The 20,868-nt window shown below is 40.2% G+C and overlaps 2 protein-coding genes across 2 annotated transcripts in view; one reads left to right on the forward strand and one right to left on the reverse strand.

Moving 5' to 3' along the window:
- Positions 1-1,554: 1,554 nt before the first annotated feature.
- The window catches only part of LOC124280477 (glutamate receptor ionotropic, kainate 5-like), a 64,353-nt gene continuing 45,039 nt past the window's right edge, over positions 1,555-20,868 (forward strand). The window contains exons 1-2 of the mRNA XM_046716416.1: positions 1,555-1,631; positions 1,910-2,104. The gene's annotated coding sequence lies outside the window, so the exon portion shown is untranslated. The remainder of the gene's footprint in view (positions 1,632-1,909; positions 2,105-20,868) is intronic.
- Positions 4,934-6,758, reverse strand: LOC124280455. The gene is made up of 3 exons (XM_046716393.1): positions 6,313-6,758; positions 5,403-5,516; positions 4,934-4,959 (listed from the first exon to the last, which is right to left on the reverse strand). Exons 1-3 carry the CDS (start codon positions 6,662-6,664, stop codon positions 4,934-4,936), a joined length of 492 nt encoding a protein of 163 aa, XP_046572349.1. The 5' UTR covers positions 6,665-6,758.

Raw genomic sequence — 20,868 nt, forward strand, 5'->3', positions numbered from 1 at the left:
TATGACCACCATTGGCAGCAATTACTGCTCGGCACCGTCTCGGCACAGACTGGATAAGTTGACGAAGTCGCTCTTGCGGAATTCTTTCCACTCTTCCTCCAATGTTATAGCCAGTCATGAAAGTGTCTGAGCCGTGTTTTGACGTTGACGCACACGTCAATCGAGTTCATCCCAGATCGGGAAGGCCATGGCAAGACATTGACGTTAGAATTAGCAAGGTAGCGGACCAAGACGCGTGCTGTATGTGAAGTAGCGTTGTCATGCTGTAACAACTCCATCTGTCGGTCCATAATCGGAAGCACGTGACGTGCAAGGACTTCGTTGATGTACCGATTTGCTATCAAATTCCCCCTGAACCACCACTGAATCACACCATGACACTCCCTCCACCGAATTTCTCGACCTGTCGGATGCAATACGCCTTTATCACGCAACCCGCTAAAAAATTTCACAACGAGGCTCGGTATTCAAACAGAAATGGCGCAACACTGTTGTGTGCCTACCTGCACTAACGACTCCCGCTATCCCTCTGGAAGCAACCTGTCATTCCATAATATTCCAAAGAATCAAGACCTACGCAAACGCTGGATAATATGTATCAGACGCGACGAAGAGCCATTATTCAAGGTAAGTTGGACATGAAATGATATGACAGTCACCTTGTGTCAAAGGTGCTCGATTTTCGCGCACGATCAACTTGGTCGTACCGAATATCCAAAGGAATAAATAATAGTCATTTAAGGATAACATATCGTATTACCCGTCTAAATTGTAGTTCTAATATTGGAAGACAGTAATTATGATCAATTATTAAGATTTCATTCGATTTGTTTGTATATCAAATTATATTTTTCCCCTTAAGTCCACATATTCTTGTTTCTCATCACTGTAAAAAAATATGGGTCGGATCTACGGGTTTTTCTTTTTTCTATTTTATTTCATTTTAAGCCCCAAACCCCTTGATTTAAGTGGAAATTTTCTTCTATTTCCCAATGGAAAATCAGAAAATAGAAGTGTCCAAATTTCATGTACATTTTGAGAATCGAAGAATAATTCAAGATGATTGTGTCTTTAGTGTAAAAAATAAAAATAGTCTTAGGTTTGGGTGGAATTTTAGGGTGAAGAAAATGTTCATGTGTGGCCTAAATTGTGATTATACTATGATACACCGTATATTTTCATTCTTTTGTATGTTGTTGCTGAATCAAGTTCCATCTTAAAAATATTTTGAGAACAGCTTAATAAATCACAGAGTGAAATTTTACCAAGATTATTATCATTATAGGATTCATTATGCATTTCAAGTTAGAAATAGATGAAACATATCAAGTGAATGTAATTGATCCATTTGCTAGGCTTATATGATATGCTTTTGTAAACAATAAATATTTTAGGATGAATGTTATGATATGATAACTTGTTATGTGTCCTATCTTATGTTTTTGTATTGAACTGGGTTTTTTCTCAAACTTTATACAGGTCACAGACTCAACTCATGTGTGTTCCGCACATTTTACTGCTGATTCATATCAGCGATTCCTAACTGGAATTATAGAAAGGAGCAGTGCCAACCATTTTCTCTTGGAAGGAGAAGTTAAGGAGCGGTAGCCACCTAAAAAGCGATCAAGAAGGTTGGTTGGAATTACAAATTTCAAAAAATTGTCTAAATTATAGTTCCAGGTTTTGAAATGTGATTTCTGATTGATTACAATCTAAACTTTTTGCCTTATGTAATGTTCAAACACTTCTTTAATTTCAGTGTGTTTTTAAACTACATTTTATTGAAGTTTTTATAATATTAATTTGTAATATTTGTCACAAATTCATACACCAAATCACTGCACTTATTGAATTAGGTGTGAAACAAATTATGTACAATTACATATTACAATTATTATTTGGATTTCAGCAATTCATATGAGGACAACCTCACAGTTACTTCTTCTGGACCTGGTCACAGCAGCAAGGACATAACTACTACACCAGCTCCAATGCCTGATCATGATTATGCTGACCCACCAACTTGTACTGCTGACTAGCTTGAATCACTGAAGCAATATGCAAAGAAATTAGAAGTCCAACTTGCAGCTGTGTGCTCCAAAAGGTTTGGTATAAACCGGTTCACACATGACCAGGATGTGATACAGTTTTACACTGGATTTAGAACCTATGATGATTTTATTTCAACTTTCAATGCACTGAAGCCAACAGCTGTAAATATGGTACGATGGAGTCAAGTTCAGAGACATCGAAGTTCTAATGCAGAAAATCCACAAATAAAGAGTGACATTTTCAGAGATGAATCCATCCCATTTATCGATCAGTTTTTCATGTTCTTATGTCGTATCAGACAGGGCTTTTTAGGTTGATTTAGCTGTGAGGTTTGATGTATCCGTCAGTTCAGTTAGTAGTATTTTGGTCACCTCGGCTAATTATTTGTATGTGATGCCACCGATTCGGCTAGAGAGGGCTGCTATCAACAAAGTTATGCCAGAGTGTTTTAAGAGCACATATCCCAATACTAGAGTCATATTAGACTGTACAGAGATCAGAGTGCAAACTCCAAGTTCAAAACAAGAAACTCTGAGATGTATTCCCACTACAAGTCTCACTCAATTATGAAAGGGCTCATTGGAATCCCACCAGATGGCATTATTAGCTTTGTCAGCGCTTTGTACACAGGTTCTGTTTCTGATAAGGAAATAACCAAACAGTGTGGAATACTGGACTTACTTGATGTTGGAGATGATGTGATGGCAGACAAGGGATTTGTAATACAAGACCTACTCACACCGAAAGAAGCGAAATTGATTATTCCTCCTTTTTAAAGAGAAAAAGGGCAGTTTTCTCGCAGAGAAGTGAAAGAAACTCAAGGGATTGCAAGGCTTAGGATTCACATTGAGAGAGCCATTCGGAGATGCAAGGAATATCATATCTTTAGCAGGATCCAGAAATCAAGTTTGGACTGTCTGCTGTTTGTTGACAGATTTCTATGGAAAACTGTTTTAGTTCATGGGCCAAAGTATGTGAGCCCAAAGTGACAAATGTTTATGAAATGTATTTATTAACACCATGGACATGAGTCTTTATATAATGACAAAGTGTGACCATTGACAGGTGATGATCGAATTCATTTATGAAACACTTTTTACATTGAAATATTACACATGTTATTTCATAAATTATCTCTATAGATACGATAACAGTATAAGATATAAACAAGTTCATATGCAAAATATTCAACTTCATCATCAGTGATCTCTCATATATGTCCAATATTCACCGAATGCGTAGAAAGGTCCTATTTCCTTGTTCATGTGCAATATGCTTAAAAAAAGTATAATTTTGGACATGACAATAAAGTTCAGAGTAATAGAACTTCTGAAAGTGTCATTGGTATTGACCAGGGTACGATTTCAATTTTCACATTTTTATCAAAACTGCACTTAGTGCTGACTACACCATATTTGTATCTGACCGTAGAGCTGTGTATCGTGACTTATGTTACATTCACACACACACTTAAAAGCTGTTGATCTGAGAAAGTTTCAGCATTTCGTGCTTAAGAAGGTACAGTCAAACATTCAGTATACCTGAAAATAAATTTGAAACTGATGTTTCCTTTGGGAAGTTGTGTTTCTACACCAGTTCTTTCACAAACAATGCAATGTAATTTATATCAGAATTCAGAATCACAGAAAAACAACCCTCTAAAGTCTGCTGTCTAAATTGTATCTTATCTTTGTTCTCTTTCTTAACAAAGGTAAGACATCATTCATAGTTGTTAATGAATAGTGTTATTTGTCAAACAACCGAAACATATTTCAGTTATTTGAAGACAGGTATGCTACAGTTCACAGAGTTTGAAACATGTTCACACTCTTTCACTTCTACACCAACTCATTTGTTCATGTAACAGATACAAACAAATTCCTGTAAGGTTCAATTTGTTTTTTAAGCTCAGAAGAATTTCAACGAGACTGTGCTTATTCCTAGTGCGATACTCCTTACAACTTTAAGTAGTACTTAAGTAGTATCGGGATATATCATCTCTTGTGGCAATACATTGATGTATCATGGGCCCTCGTGATATAAATATCCTGATATATTGCCTAAATGTGTTTTGTATCGATGCACTCCTTTCGCATAGTTGACTATGCAAATATGGATACTATCGATGAATCGTTACACCACTACTGCACCGTCAAAGAAACCCAGCTGCACCACATGGAGTATAATGATTAATAATAAAGATAAAGAGCAAATTAGAAACACCCTTTCGGACTAGAACACTAATTTCTCCATTGAGGGGAAACTGCACCAATCAACGACAATTTCAATGGATGACATTTCATTTAAGTCAGAACACACAGGAAAATAACTACCTGCACATGGCAATTTTAGGCTGCCCCAGTGCAGTTTCATCGGTACAAGATCGTACCCTGTTGGCCTATGAATCATTGTGAATTTGAACTTATCATAGTACATATATGAGTTTATAAGAATCAATACTTGAGATTTCCTGGAGCCATATAATCATTACAAACCTTCTTTTTTGCAGTGTAAAGCATAATCATGCAGCATTGTATGACTGATATATTTCTCACAATATTAAATACTTATATATTATTATGTATAATGTATTCACTGAATATATATTGTCAATATCGTAATGACAATAATAATATGCATACTTTGTCCTTTATGTACTTGTTAAACCAGTGTTGTGCTTATGAAACTCTTTCTCATCACAACACATTTTTCATTGCAAACTCATGAACAGCATTGAATAAACTCGAAACATTTGTTTTTAAATACTGGACTTCCTTTAATATTTTCTTTTATTATATTCAACAGTCACATATTTTTATGATTTCAAATACCATGGAAAGGAGATATATGTCATGTCAACAATAAAATTATTGATAAAATGTCAACTCTGGTCTGTATTCATGTCATCTGTAGATACACACACACAAGATTACTTACAACTTCCAACTTCTATTTCAACTGAATCTTCCTTTGAAATGTTCAGTCCATCAAAACATCTTGCTGACCATGTGTTCAAACTGTTGATATATTACATACTAAATCTGGCAATATGAAAGTAGGAGCATCCTTAATGTGTGGGTGATTGGGAATAATGTCAGATTCCATGTCAATTTTTACAGGACGTTCGTATGACGGAACACATCCCTTAAGAACCCTTATTTTCTTCGGCATAATACCTTTAGTGTTTGGAACATGCCAGGCTTGAGGTAAAGATGTTTTGCTGATTATTGAGGGGACAGTCTTGAATCCACACATATTGTAATGGTGAAGAAGATATATCACACCAAGTATATGGTTGCAGTCACCTGCACCAGCCTTGCATGAAAATGAACAGTTTCTAATAGTAATACCATCACAATCTTGATGCTGGCTAATTTTAATATTCAGTGTATGAGGGAAATCATTCTTCTTCATTGACTTGTAACACTTGGCTCTAATGAAGCTTCCATCACATGCAGTCCGCACTGCAATTAATAAAAAGATTTCGTTAATTAAGCTAATAAAATTTATTTGTCAAGTGAAAATTACAACATAGCTTTGTTGAATCATTGGATAATCATCTTAACATCTTAATGAATTTAGCACAGCTTGAGGTAACCTGATTGTTCCGTGTAGGTATTTAAGGGTAGATATTTTGATATGATAAATGAAAAATTTGAGCATAGCTTCCGCGTGCCGGGTTACCTGCTCGGTTGATGGAACATAACTGTTCAGAATTTAATTATGTTTTGATATTGTAACATACTCAATAAAAAAACTGAGCATAGCTTCCGCATGCCGGGCTACCTGCCCGGTCAAGGGAACATAAGTGTTCGGTTTAGTGTAGTATAATACATGTATACATTAATAGGTTACCTCTCAAATCACTCTTACCATGGCTCTGTGATAAATGATGTGTTTCATGAAAAATCACAAACTATGATCATTTCCTGTAAAGAAGATGTTTTATTAAATGTATATTCTTGATAATTAACATTATATAAGTAAAATAAAAGGTGATGTGTAATCAATATGTTGTCACATGAATTGAATCTTACATAATAATCTGAACTGCACTATCATTTATTATCCATGTAAATATTGTTTATCATAATTAGGCCTTTCAAAGTATATCCTTATGTATAATCAATATGTAATATTCCATATCGGTTTCGCTGAAATGGTGAAAAATAAAACGGTACTTGCACTTCAAACAGGCATATCAATATTGTTACGAGTACACCAAACGTGAAATGTCAAAAAATATCTGACAGTGTTTACCTTCAACATCGTGAATGTAAGATTCAACGAAATTGCTGTAAGCTTTCTTGTAGATAGCTGTTGGAATGCGGCAGTTCGTCGACCATGCTTCAATGTCGGAAGATTCGACAGGTGGTAGAGATTTCGGACTTCTTGTCCACTGTGGCAGTGACGGGCCGTGAGATGACATGTCTCTAGCAGGCGATGGATTCGCGGGGCGGAAATACCGGAAGTAAACATTGTGTATACCGAGCCTCGTTTTCGCGAGTAATGTCCGACGCGTGAGAAAGGACTTTAGGGGCAAAACGTTATTTTCTTCGACGGTAAACGCGATGTCTTCCATCTCGCCGGTGAAGAAGAATTCGTGATTCATCAGTGAACCAGACTCGCTTCCAATTTCTAAGGTTCCAGTTCCGGACACCACCGCAGACGGATGTTGTGGTCCTTGTCTGGAGTGGTATCTCTGGGACAATCATGGGTGGAATTGGTGTTAACAAGCATGGGTTACTGAAGATCAATTCTAACCCGGATCTTCACGGGTGCCACTTTACAGACCTGATACAATCTGTAATACCCGCTGATTGAAAAACATCAGTAGCTATCAATAATTAATTGATTTGAGGTGGGATTTCCCACTCCACTCAAAAGTCTGGATCAGTAATCAACCCCCTGAATGGTGATATGGATTTTAACCATCGATGCGTAAGATGAGAGCTTTGGATCTAAATCACCTGCAGAGGGGTCGCCGACCTACTAACACCCGCGTGGGCTACGAACAGCATGCGTTGTTATTTAACTGTAATAATAATGAAGCTCACTCAGGCATGACGGAAAATCACATCGGCAGACACGCGAAAAATAATAGATACGAAGCAGGCATTTTATGAACAATTTGAAAACGCTTAAAAACGCTCCACTCATTGTCAAAGTAATTAATTTTCAAAGGTTTGGTGTCAATAGCAGAATGATCAAATGGCGTGTGCCTATTACTTAATACCTATCACGTTGTCTTACAAACACATTGTCTTCAAACAAAATAACTCTAATGTGAAAGTACGCTTCTATAAAATGTAAAATACTTATTTTAATATCGAGTGTTCAACTCAAAATGTAACAATGTGTGCCCCAAAGACAAAGAATAGACCGCCAATGCGCCTTCACAAATTGGACCAGGTGTTCAGATTGTCCAAAGGACGTCCTCTTGACTTCCTCATCTACAAAAGACCAATAGAGCCTAACCTGAGTCACTAGGCATCGTCTGTTGATAAGAATAAGTATAGCTCTCTACCGCAATCTCAGTAAGCATCTGCTACGGAAAATGTTTTCCAACGGCCCCTATCCGGACAGAACATTGTCTTTAGGAAAAGATGCTCCTTCTTTAGCATCTGAAAAGAGGGAAGGCAGGAGGGGACGAGATAGACTTGAAGATTATCCAAGAAGGTAAGAAAGACCTCAGCTGCCATGTAGGAAAAAATGGAGGAACGGTGACAAACAACAAACAACCAAGATAAAACAGCAGGTATTTGTTTAAGGGAGTTGAACACATTTAGAGGAATGAACTGGACATGATATGTTCCAGCATGCTGGATTCCTTGGTTTCTGACTCTTGGTGAGAAACGCTCCAGGTTAATCACCTGTAGTTCTGTAGCTGACATCGCTGATTGTGTTTAGCGAAATATATAACCGTGGATTAATCTTGGGTTCACCACGACTAGACAGAGACTAGATAGCAGTCAAAGCATAGGAAACATCCAACGTCTTCTTTGAAGACGACAAAGTCTGTTCTAGCATCTGGCTAGGCGATGGCTTCGATTTTGTTGAATCAAAGGAATCCTCCATGTTATGGACGAACTTCAGTCAGTACTTCCAGAAATGACCAATATCATACAGATGCCCCCTGATGAAGGAGTAAGATCCATAAATTCTCTCCCTCAATATTTTGGTCATCTTATTAGGCTACTGCGTGAGTATGTAAGGTCTAAACGTCCTGGCAAGCGCACTGACATTCCAATGCACCGGTTCACAATTTTGATGTCGCCATGGCTGCAATGCATGACTGAGGCTTTGAACTCATTCAACGACCTATGTTTTTACGAGATTTGCAAGTATCATCTTGGAACAGGAATTTTCACCAAGCATCTGGCGATGACGTAGATTCGGCTATGGATGACCTTTCCGCTTCGAAAGGAAGAAGCTGGGATTCAAACACTAGGATTGTGTTGACCTCAGAGGGGGATGATGCCGAACGTATGTAGCAGCCCCACCAACCCAGACCATCGTAGTTAGGCTCAGAACGCTTCACCTACCATACATACACATTCCCTCAAAAAAGGTATTTCACATTTCTATGCAATATTATATTTTATTAATTCATTTGTATCTGATTGGATAGTTTCTGAACTCGTTATATGAATTGTGTAAAGGCTACTCTGATATTCAGTGACAAATAATTAATTTCATCCTTCCAGTCCCATATCAGCATTACATCTAATTATTTAAAAAGCACGAACATGTCAACAATGGCTCCCAGGAGTAAAACCATACAAACTATTTCTGGCCAGCACGGTAATAATTAATACCCCATTGTGAACCACACAGGCACTCTTCATCAGCACTCGGGGTTTCGATTATTGAAAATCCACAGATGGGTTTATCTCAGAGACAGACATTTCTCAGGAAACCTCCGTGTACTATCATACGTGACTCTTGATCAGTTAATAACTATATACTGGACACATTGATCGTCATCTTAGGCATTGGTGAGTTGTTTGTTTGATGAACCAAATTTGACTTCATATTGATCCTATCATTCTTGGACATACGCTTCGGATAATGTGCACCAATATTCAGTGTTTTAAATTTCGTTAGACGCTGTCTAACATTGATGCTTCAAAGGTAAGAAATACGTGTTAAAGGCAGCTATCTCTTTGATACATGAAGCATACTGTGTTGGATAGTAAAGGCGATACTATTATGTATATTAATATGCGTGTGATATGTTTCGAATCGTACCATGGACTGTGCTCTTTATATAGATTTGTTAGCATTATGGAGACGGTTTGTAGCTCATGTTTACGAGTACGAGTACAACTATTTCTAAAGAAATCGTTTTGATATTTCATGTTTTACTTAACTTTGAGTTAGATATATAGCTAGGGCTATACTAACACATGAAGGAATAGTGGCAGCTATATAACACATGCTCTCTGACTGTTTCAAAGAGTTTCATCGTGATACTATATACAAGGTCGATAGATGGTTGCCATGACATCATCAGATTTACTGTTATTAAATGCCACACATATTCTAATCAGATGGGATAAACACCCAGTGTGGATGTGTACACATGGTACAAAATCGATAGATGGTTTGTTATGACTGTGCACACACGTGATGTCCGAGCCATTTTGTGAATGTGTTCTGATTGACGTAAGGATAAGATATACAGATGAACAGTGTTCGCATTACAATTAACTGAAATCACGTTTCGGTGTAGGTTCAAACACCTGCTCCAAACTGTATTAAAGACGTGTTCATGTGTGTTTGTTCTATACTCAAAAGCAAAAGTTATTGTGACTCACAACAACAATCAGAATAAGTGTTAAAGTTTTATTGATGCGAATGAAATGTAATTACATGTACATGGAAAAACCGAATGTTTCCAAGTTACGTAAAGGTCAACGGTCAATAAGAAGAGCACACCTGGCATGAACCACAACATAGAGGTTTCACAAGCTAGTTCACGTGGTCAGAAGCGAGTGTGTTACTTGTGCATTGATGCAGGCCTGGCAACTTCACCTCATTGAGGCCATTAAACGTAGATAAAAGTCCAGGGACAGACCATTCCCGAGGAAGGATTTAGCAGAGTTCCTAAAGCGCTGTTTGAGAATTCGTATGACGTCCTAAACCACGCCATTTCATCCCGTTGTTCAATGGTAGTTAAATCAGGGGTTCTTGCGGACAAGGGCCACACATTAAAACTGTTCTGAATAAGATACTGCTGTACAACTCGAGTGTGCTGGCGATGCATTGAAACGTCTTTCTGGTGCTGTTATGATGGAAAAACGTAAAGAAGCCATGTGCAACATCTCGTCTCAGTATTTCACAACATTCAATATTTAATTCAATCACAGTCACTGGCGTCCTGACGCCAGCAGTTTGCCCTCAATTCTAAAACGATCCCCTTCAAGAAAACATGGTCTGACGTTCACCTGTGCGCATGTAGACAAGCGTCCTGCCGCCATCTCGCTAAAGAAGGAAACGTCTCATCGTCTCATTGGTGAAGATATCTTTCTCCTATCACGTGCTCCCCATCGTAAAAGTTCTGGTGTCAGAACTGTCCCTGCAGTAGTCCCGTAGACCTCGTCGAACTGTTCTTGCAGATATGGTTTATAACTTTGTTTTGCTGTAAACGTTTCCAAAAGTGCAAATGGTGTTCCTATGGGCGTTGCTTCGGCGAGCAACGTCACTCTGCGGGGGCACCAGACTGAAACAAACCTGTAGTTCTCATCTGTCCCGGAGCGTGGCATGTTCAAAATTTCCTGAAAGACTGATAGAGATGTTTTTTTCTGATTTCTTCACTTCTTAAGACTGCATTGAGTGCATATGATAAGCGTCTTGTTGTCTGGCAATTAAAGGTGAACATTGTGGACCATATGTCTCAACTATGTCATGCTTCTTACAAATTTCGTGCAATTCAAAGAACAGCTGCTTTTCACAGTAACTTTTGCCTCTGAGTATACATACTTCTGTCCAACTTCTGAATGATGCTTGATACACTGTATACATGTGGAGCCTCATTTAAACATACAATTTTCTACTTTAATCTTTGTGATTAAATACATTCAAAAAAGTGAAATTGAATACGTTTAAAAAGTTATTTGACAAACTGGCTCAATCCCTGACAATGAAGGTACCTTCTCCTGTCAGGGATTGATGAAATTAGAGATAGGAATATGAACGGAGATAAATAGATAAGGAACAGCTTTTTCAGTGTTGAAATTCAGATAAGGACATTTGACAGTTGCTAAATGGACCGCAAATGCACCGCATTCATGATTTGGTAAAACATATTTGGCAGCTCACAAACTTGATTAGATGAGTCAGCACTGCCTCATGGTCACACAATTTGCAAATAGTCTAAACAGGTAATATAAGGCAGTGTTACTTATTTGCTGCGGACGTAGCAAAGCTGTAATATAATTATATGGCCTCAATGCTCATGATATAACACTCATATAACTCACAGACGTAAGGAATAATTCATTACATAAGTAAGCATAAGTCTGTAAGTGGAATCAACATATAAGAATGGCGTAAGCACTACATTATGAACTAGCGTCCAAAAGAAACGCCACCAAAATAAAAATTATCACAAATTGTCAAAATAATTGCCAATCTGCTGAAATACGGCTGAAAACACATCCCTCGAACAGAACCTGTCTATTCCCAGTGAACAAGCGCACGAGATTTTGATGATTGGTGAGTTAAATGAATTCGCACAGAAAAAATGGAAATTGTGCACAAAGTTACCCGTATGACATGAGGGTATAAAACCTGACTAGATTTGTTCTCTCTCATCATGTGACACGATTGAAAGCAGCCAACATGCCTCGATTGACCAAAGAACAGAGGGAAAGAGCAATTGGTATGCTTCAGAAGGGCGCAACACAGGAGCACGTGGCCAGGATCATGGGATGCTGCAAGTCCACCATCGCCAGACTTGTCACACGTCACAGACAGACTGGCAGTACTGCTGACAGACCCAGGAGTGGCAGAGCCAAGGTCACGACCCCACAGGAAGATCGATATTTACGGGTGCTTCATCTGAGAAACCGCTACCTCACTGTGACGTCATCAAGCGCCAATAGCCTTGGACATGCAGTCAGCAGACAGACCGTAGCAAGACGACTCCGTCAGCATGGTATTCGTGCCTATCGACCTTTCAAGGGCATGACGTTAACGCTCCGACACCGACGTGCCAGGTTGAGGTGGGCCGGGACCGTAATGCAGTGGCAGCAGCGAAACTGGCGAAGATTGCTCTTCAGTGACGAGAGCAGGTTCCAGCTCTTCAAATCTGATGGTCGTGTTCGAATCTACCGATGTCGGGTCGAACGGACGGCACCTGCTTGCATCCAAGAAGTGGAGCATTACAGCGGTGGAAGCGCTATGGTCTGGGGCGGAATTTGTGGAGACTCGTCATCATCAACGGTAATCCCACCGCACGTCGTTACATCGACGAGATTTTACGTCCTGTGGTGCTGCCTTACCTGCAACGTCACCCAAGGACTCAACAGGACAACGCCACACCTCACACAGCTCGGATCACTGGTGACTTCCTCAACACTAACAACGTCAACCTGCTACAGTGGCAATCGAACACCTCTGGGACCAACCGGGGCAACGTATTCGGAAACGTCAACAGCCGCCTTTGACTAAGCACGCTTTGGCAGTTGCCCTGCAAGAGAAATGACGCCGACTCCCTAATGATGACGTCAGAAGGCTCACATACTCAGTTCGATGCCGCGTTAGAGCCTGCATCACTGCTAGGGGTGGCCACACACGATACTGAATCATCTGTATTGTTCAGGACAGTTTAAGACCTTAAAGACGAATCAGCGTTGGCGATCGAAAACTGGACATTGCACCCCTGTGTCATCCATGTGCCTTCAGAACACGAACTGTTTCGTTTATCTGACTGAAAAGTTTCAAGAACTGTTGCTGACTGATTGTGTTTTACAATACAACACTTCTTGTTACCATAATTTGCTTTTGTTGTGTTTTAGTGAAGAAAACTGTTTGGTGGCGTTTCTTTTGGATGCTAGTTTAGTTGCATCTGTTGTGTCATTATGCGTTCAGTGGCGTATTGAAGTTCTTTCTCGACTTTACTATTTACTGAGTTCTTTTACAGACGTGAACAGTGCGATATGGTTCTGGTTTAAATGTTGGTGAGGGTTGGCGTGACGAACAGCCATAAGTTTGACTTGGAGGCTAACCCATAGATGTACGTTACAGTCAGACCCACAGATGTTCGTTACAGCCAGACCCACAGATGTTCGTTACAGTCAGACCCACAGATGTTCATTACAGCCAGACCCACAGATGTTCATTACAGTCAGACCCACAGATGTTCATTACAGTCAGACCCAGGGATGTTCGTTACAGCCAGACCCACAGATGTTCGTTACAGCCAGACCCACAGATGTTCGTTACAGTCAGACCCACATATGTTCGTTACAGCCAGACCCACAGATGTTCGTTAGTTAGACCCGCAGATGTTCGTTACAGCCAGACCCACAGACGTTCGTTAGTTAGACCCACAGATGTTCGTTACAGCCAGACCCATAGATGTTCGTTACAGCCAGACCCACAGATGTACGTTAGTTAGACCCACAGATGTTCGTTACAGCCAGACCCACATATGTTCGTTACAGCCAGACCCACAGATGTTCGCTACAGCCAGACCCACAGATGTTCGTTAGTTAGACCCACAGATGTTCGTTACAGTCAGACCCACAGTTGTTCGTTACAGCCAGACCCACAGTTGTTCGTTAGTTAGACCCACAGATGTTCGTTACAGTCAGACCCACAGATGTCCGTTAACGTCACGAGGTTCTGAAGTCAAGCAAGGCACGATTTATATTGGTCGTCAGATAGAACACATTCGGGATTATCTCGCCTAAAAGCAGCTCGTGTGTCAGAGGATAAAGTTCAGCAGTGGGAATATATGGATATTGACCTATCAGGTTGAATGTCAACGTTATTTAACTTTTATGTTGCGTACACTAACATCCTGTGGAACTTCTTTTGGACGTGTAGGCACGAACATCAAGAGCAAAGTTGAGTTGTGCTGATTTTCGACCCTGAGCATATCTCACATACTTCCAAAGACCCTCATCCAGAGCATATCTCACATACTACCATAAAGACCCTCATCCAGAGCATATCTCACACACTACCATAAAGACCCTCATCCAGAGCATATCTCACATACTACCATAAAGACCCTCATCCAGAGCATATCTCACACACTACCATAAATACCCTCATCCAGAGCATATCTCACATTCTACAATACAGACCCTCATCCAGAGCATATCTCACATACTACCATAAATACCCTCAGCCAGAGCATAGCTCATATAATACCAACCCTCTTCCAGGGTATATCATACACTACCATAAAGACCTTCATCCAGGGCATATCGCATATACAACCATGAACACCTTCAACCATGGTATATCTCATATACAACCATGAAGACCTTCAACCATGATATATCTCATATACAACTATGAAGACCTTCAACCATGGTATATGTCATATACAACCATGAAGACCTTCAACCATGGTATATGTCATATACAACCATGAAGACCTTCAACCATGGTATATCTCATATACAACCATGAAGACCTTCAACCATGGTATATCTCATATACAACCATGAAGACCCTCATCCAAAGTATGTCGATGTCAGTCCATAAAACTGATTTCTGGGTTCACAATCGTCATAAATGTTCACTTCCCATCCTTGATATTTCCAAGTTTTTACTGTGCAAGTCATGATCATTGGTTTCCCATTTCATGCGATCCCTTAAATCTTTCATTTAGTACATTATTTAATTTTTTCTGCCGCCCTGAATTTTATACAGTTATCTGTTTAAAAATGGTGATTGCAGGATTGCAAGTGGTGATAAAAGTGGGAGTGGGGATGATAAATGGGTAAGTGGTACTTAGGGAAAAGGTGGCACGTTAATCTCTCTTTCTGAGATAAACTGACGGTTTCGACCATGTTATGGCATAACGTCAAATGACTTTTTATTACCAGAGATTTAACACACATTTTAGTTGCAAGCTTTTTTATTAAATGCACAAGAAAAATGCCCTTTTGAGATGAATTCCATCGTGCTGACATGGGACTTGAGTACAAAGCAATTTACCAGTGATAAAACAAGCAAACACATAGATGTTGCTGACTGGAATCATATTCAGGGTGATCCCTATCTAGGGTTTTTGGCAAGCCAAGGGTCGCAACTCTGATTAGCGAATGAGGACCGAGAGGTAGTTAGGTAAAAAGTTTCATCAAAGCAATAAAAACGTTCTCAAGTCTCACTTATAAAATATTGAAAAAGATCAAATCAATAAAAAACGTTCTCAAGTCTCACTTATAAATTATTGAAAAAGATCCGCTTCGTGTTTAATTCTATAAAATACATGTTTGTCGGTTTCTAATGACAGTAAGAGTTCCTTCACATGCATAAATTGCATTCCGTGATAGCACGGGTAGCAAATCCATATATGTGTTTTGATCGCAATTTAATATGTGTCCAAGTTGTTGAGATCTAAAGCCGAAATCAGTTTTCTGTTAGGTAAATCTGCTGATTATTGTTAACAAACACGTCATGTCACTTTATCCCTTCTTCGACTTCCACAGTCAGCTTCATCTGCAAGTGCTTTTAGACGGCACACCCCACTTAACGGAACAAAACAATAATACCGCTGCTATTGTGGATAGCAAATTATATTCTTTCCAACTCGAACAACAAGCATTAAATGACGACTGTAATCAATAGTTATTGATGTATGGACTTGATGGAAACCAAAGCATTCTGTGTGTCTCTGCAGAGGACTTGCCTAATGGTTTCGTGCCAGACATATGAATAGGGACATTTGTGCAAAGCCACCCATAACACGAATATTGTGGAGCAATCGTTTGACGATTCTGTAGTTGTCATTTTAGGTAGCCATGACAAACTAGCCACAGGCGCCTGTGTGTAAAGTACATGACCCGATGCAGCTATAAGTTTACATTATAACACCGTATTCGCGTTCTCTTGAAACGCTCCACTTCTTTCCCTTAAATTGAATAGATACAATGACTGCCTACAAATCATGTTATTAAGTGTTACATGAATTTCATCAATATGTGAGAGTTAGATACCATATTGCACTTATTGTAGCGCGAATATTTTAATTACGGTACCTTTCACCTAAATACATTAACCATATACATTTTAGCTTGATTGTTTCTCCATATGGTGTCGAGATAGATGCTCCGATTGGTCACTGGAGTTTAACAATCATGACATTCAGGCTGTTGCCGGCTGTCGTGCTTTATACAGGTGATTTAGAGTATCCAGGGCTTGACTATTATCAATGTCCTTGGTCGTGAATGTCTTCATGTATGTTTCCATCACACGGTGTCAGCATTGAAGGGTACTTTTGACGTTGTAGTATTAATCCAATAGATTGATATTATTTATGATCCTTCGCTGCCTCTTGTACCTATTGTCACATCAGGTTACTGGTGATTGAATTTGTTTATGATTATGAAATTGCATATTGATACGTAGATATAAACTAGCGGGCAAAAGAAAGTATAGGTTTTTCAAATTTTTATGAAGTGAGCGTTTTGGAGAAAACCAAATGTGAGTTGTTATTGACATGACTGCATACGTTCCAAAAGTATTGTACATATCACAGAAACGCATCTTGTGGTGCTGGAGGTCTAAAACGCGTATAAAGTGTGAATCGTGGTTAGGTTCAATTCCATGAAATGCACGTGCAGAAATGTGGTTTAAATGGGGTTGCCGAATGCTGCAGTATCGCAGCAAGTGAAAACACACAACAGGAATGCCACGACTGACCCACGAAGAAAGAGAGAGAGCTATTGGAATGGCCGAAATGGGAGCTACCCAAGCTCATATTGCCCGAACGTTCCGCTGCACACCATTGACAGTGTCCAGGCTTTTACAACGGTACAGGCAGCCCTATCGGACCCAAGACAGACCCCGGAGTGGAAGACCACGTGTCACAACGCTGCAAGAAGACCGCTACATCCGGACGATTCACCTGCGCAAGCGTTTTATGACAGCAACGGCAACAGCGGAAACGGCACTGGGTCATGGTATCAGTCGACGTACAGTGTCGAGAAGATTGCCTGCAGCAGGAATTCGGGCATACCGGCCCTTCCGTGGCATGGCCTTGACCCCTCAACATCGGCGTAATCGACTGCAGTGGACACGACAGGTTTACAGGTGGCAAGTACGGAATTGACGACGAGTCCTATTCACAGACGAAAGCCGCTTCAGCCTGTACCGTAATGATGGCAGACAGCGTGTGTACCGACGTCGTGGTGAACGTTTAGCACGTCCAAGAAGTTCATCCTTACGGTGGTGGTGGTGTGATGGTATGGGGCGGTATCTGTGGTGACGTAAAAACTCCATTGGTGCTGATAAATGGACATCTGAATGCACATCAGTACATTCAACAAGTTCTGCATCCAGTTGTCTTGCCTTTCTTGCAAACTCAGCCACAGGGTGTCATATTCCAGCATGATAACGCGAGGCCCTACACAGCAAGAGCAACAATCAACGTCTTGCAGCAAAACAACGTTCATGTTCTGCCAAGGCCTGTCTGTTCTCCGGATATGAATCCCAATGAGCATTATGGGATCACTTGAACAGGCAATTCAGGCGCCGCATACCCATTCCACATGACCGTCAAGAACTGGGACGTGCGCTCAGAGAGGACCACGTCGATGAGGAGACGTGTCCGGGCCTGTATTGACGTGGCAGGAGGTCACACGCGTTATTAACAATGGTAGAGCTTCATGGTCGTGTACAGTGTTACCAACAGTGACAATAGACTAAAAATGAATTCATCAAATTCTGCCCCCGGTACGTTTCATTCAAAGTTATGACTGATTTTGAAACAATCCAATGGTGTTTCTTTGTGTTGATTATTGTCTTTTGATGACTGGATAAAATCACCTTCACTTCACCAAGATATCGTCTTTTGTTTGTCTTTTAGTGATACTGAAAGAGGACCTATACTTTCTGTTGCCCGCTAGTTTAGTTACAGACTAGATTTCTCTTTATACATTAAACTTCTTATCAAGCGGATAACTCTATGTAATGTGAAAAGCAAACAGCAAGACATCATAACTATGAATTATATATTTCGATTTTAAAACAAAGTATTCCTGACCAAATAAATTCATCCCTTGGTTGTTGTGACTAAATCAACCACATTTATCCAGCGGGGATATTAATATCTGAGTACGCTCGACTTAGTATATTATCTTAATGCTACAAATATTGACTGCTAATTGATCGTAATTCAGTACAGGTTCGTCAATTGACTTTGAGGTTGGTGAAAAAACAATGTGAAAGGAGAATGTGGTTTGGTCAAAGAACAATGTGGGTTGGTGAAAGAATGCTGTAGGTTGATGTAAGAAGAATGTAGGTTGGTGAAAGAACGCTGTAGGTTGGTGAAAGAAGAATGTAGGTTGGTGAAAGAAGAATGTAGGTTGGTGAAAGAAGAATGTAGGTTGGTGAAAGAGGAATGTAGGTTGGTGAAAGAAGAATATAGGCTGGTGAAAGAAGAATGTAGGTTGGAGAAAGATGAATGTAGGTTGGTGAAAGAAGAATGTTGGTTGGTGAAAGATGAATGTAGGTTGGTGAAAGAAGAATGTAGGTTGGTGAAAGAAGAATGTAGGTTGGTGAAAGAAGAATGTAGGTTGTAGAAAGAAGAATGTAGGTTGGTGAAAGAAGAATGTAGGTTGATGAAAGAAGAATGTAGGTTGGTGAAAGAGGAATGTAGGTTGGTGAAGGAAGAATGTAGGCTGGTGAAAGAAGAATGTAGGTTGGAGAGAAAAGAAGAATGTAGGTTAGTGAAAGAAGAATGCAGGTTGGTGAAAGAGGAATGTAGGTTGGTGAAAGAAAGAATATGGAGGCTGGTAGAAAGAAGAATGTAGGTTGGAGAAAAGATGAATGTAGGTTGGTGAGAAAGATGAAATGTGAAAGAAGGTTGAGTGGAAAGATGAACGTTGGTTGGTGAAAGAAAGAATGTGGTTTGGTGAAGAAACACATTGGGTTGGTTGGTGAAAGAACGCTGTAGGTTGGTGAAAAGAAGAATGCAGGTTGATGAAAGAAGAATGTAGGTTGGTGAAAGAGGAATGTAGGTTGGTGAAAGAAGAATGGAACAATATCAGTTAAGTAACGCCGGAAGCATTCGCAAATGCAGTTTAACGGTTGATGACAGCCATATTGGTTATATTTTGCAGCATAACAAAAGACCCAAAATTTGCCAAACATTTTCACTGTTGAGATCATAATCCTTAGTCTGGACGGGAACAGAGAACACAAATGCAACCATGCACGTGCAACACGTGATCCTAATGAAGCATTTGCGTGGATGGGTATAAGAAGTTTGGCACTTTGCAACAGTGTAATTGTTGATTTAGTCAATTCACAATGCGACAACCGTTGAGTGAATTCGATCGAGCAAGGGCGATTGGGTGGCTTCAGGATGGCGTTTCCATTTGTGAGGTTGCTCGACGTCTTCAGAAATCCCCCTCTGTGATTGATCGACTTTTTGAAAGATTTCAGACGACAGTGGGGATGCCGGACCGGCCCCGTTCAAGGGCACATGCTAATGCCCGTTATGTCATTACGTCAGCTCTGCGGCAAAGATTCGTCAAAGCAAATGCTCTTCGCCTGCAGATGAGGAATGTCAACGTCAGTTCCCAGACCATTCGTAACCGTTTACGTGCCTCTGACATCCATAACAGACGTCAAGCTGTCAGAAAACCGTTACGTCCTCGTCACAGAACAGCACTGGAAGCATGGTGTCGGGCTCATTTCCGATTGAATCGTCAACACTGGTCAAGGGTGTCGTTGTCCGATGAGTCCCGATACTATCTGCAGTTTCATGATGGTCGTGTACGGGTGTTCAGAGGGCGAGGAGAACGCTTTCACGATGTGAACGTTAGTGAACGTGACCGGTTTGGGGAGGGTTCGTCATTGTATGGGGTGCCTTCAGTCTTCATCACATGACTCCTCAGTACCGTACTCGTGGCAACCTGGCTGGTTAACGGTACAGAGATGAGATTCTTGGTCCACTTGTCATTCTGTCACTCAACGCCATTGGACCGCAATCAGTGTTCCAGGACGACAACGCCAGGCCACATCCGGCACGTGTGTCGTACAGACTTCCTTAATCAAAGAAGTGTTGTGAGGATGCAGTGGCCAGCATATTCTCCAGACCTTGCTCCCATAGAGCATGTCTAGGTCATCTTTGGTAGGCGTATCCGTCAGAATCCCCTCCGCCAATGAACGCTGACCAACTGTTCAGATGTCTGGACCAGGAGTGGCAAGCAATACCACAGCCAACACTGAGGACATTTGTGAGGTCGATGAGGCCTAGATGTGCAGAGTGTGTCAGAAACAGAGGTGGACACACGCACTACTGATCTGCAATTGACTCTGTGACTTTGGTTCATTTTTGTTGTGCCATACCTCGCATGATCTTCTAAAAGAACTGTCATATTTATGGAATAAAAGCTAAAGTATCGTATAACATTAGTTGTGCTTTGATTTCAAAAGGCGTTCTTAATTTATCAATAAGTAAATGAGTGTTCCCATATTTCTTTGAATGAGTATATTAGTAACTGAAAAGCAAACAGCAAGACATCATGAATTATAAATTTCAATTTTAAAAAAGTATTTCTGACCAAATAAATACATATATTCTTGAATGAAACACACTCGGAATCCCTGGGTTGTTGCGAC

Source organism: Haliotis rubra, unplaced genomic scaffold (assembly GCF_003918875.1).
Source record: "Haliotis rubra isolate DU_JTF1 unplaced genomic scaffold, ASM391887v1 Scf268, whole genome shotgun sequence".
Lineage (NCBI taxonomy): Eukaryota > Metazoa > Mollusca > Gastropoda > Lepetellida > Haliotidae > Haliotis > Haliotis rubra.

What these genes read in the sequence shown, in the direction of transcription:
- LOC124280455 (XM_046716393.1), bottom strand. Translation starts at nt 6,664, where the DNA reads ATGAATCACGAATTCTTCTTCACCGGCGAGATGGAAGACATCGCGTTT. An exon ending in TTACATTCACGATGTTGAAG is followed by an intron (nt 5,517 to 6,312) that starts GTAAACACTGTC and finishes TATTAATTGCAG; the next exon opens with TGCGGACTGCATGTGATGGA. An exon ending in CCAGCATCAAGATTGTGATG is followed by an intron (nt 4,960 to 5,402) that starts GTATTACTATTA and finishes GTGTATCTACAG; the next exon opens with ATGACATGAATACAGACCAG.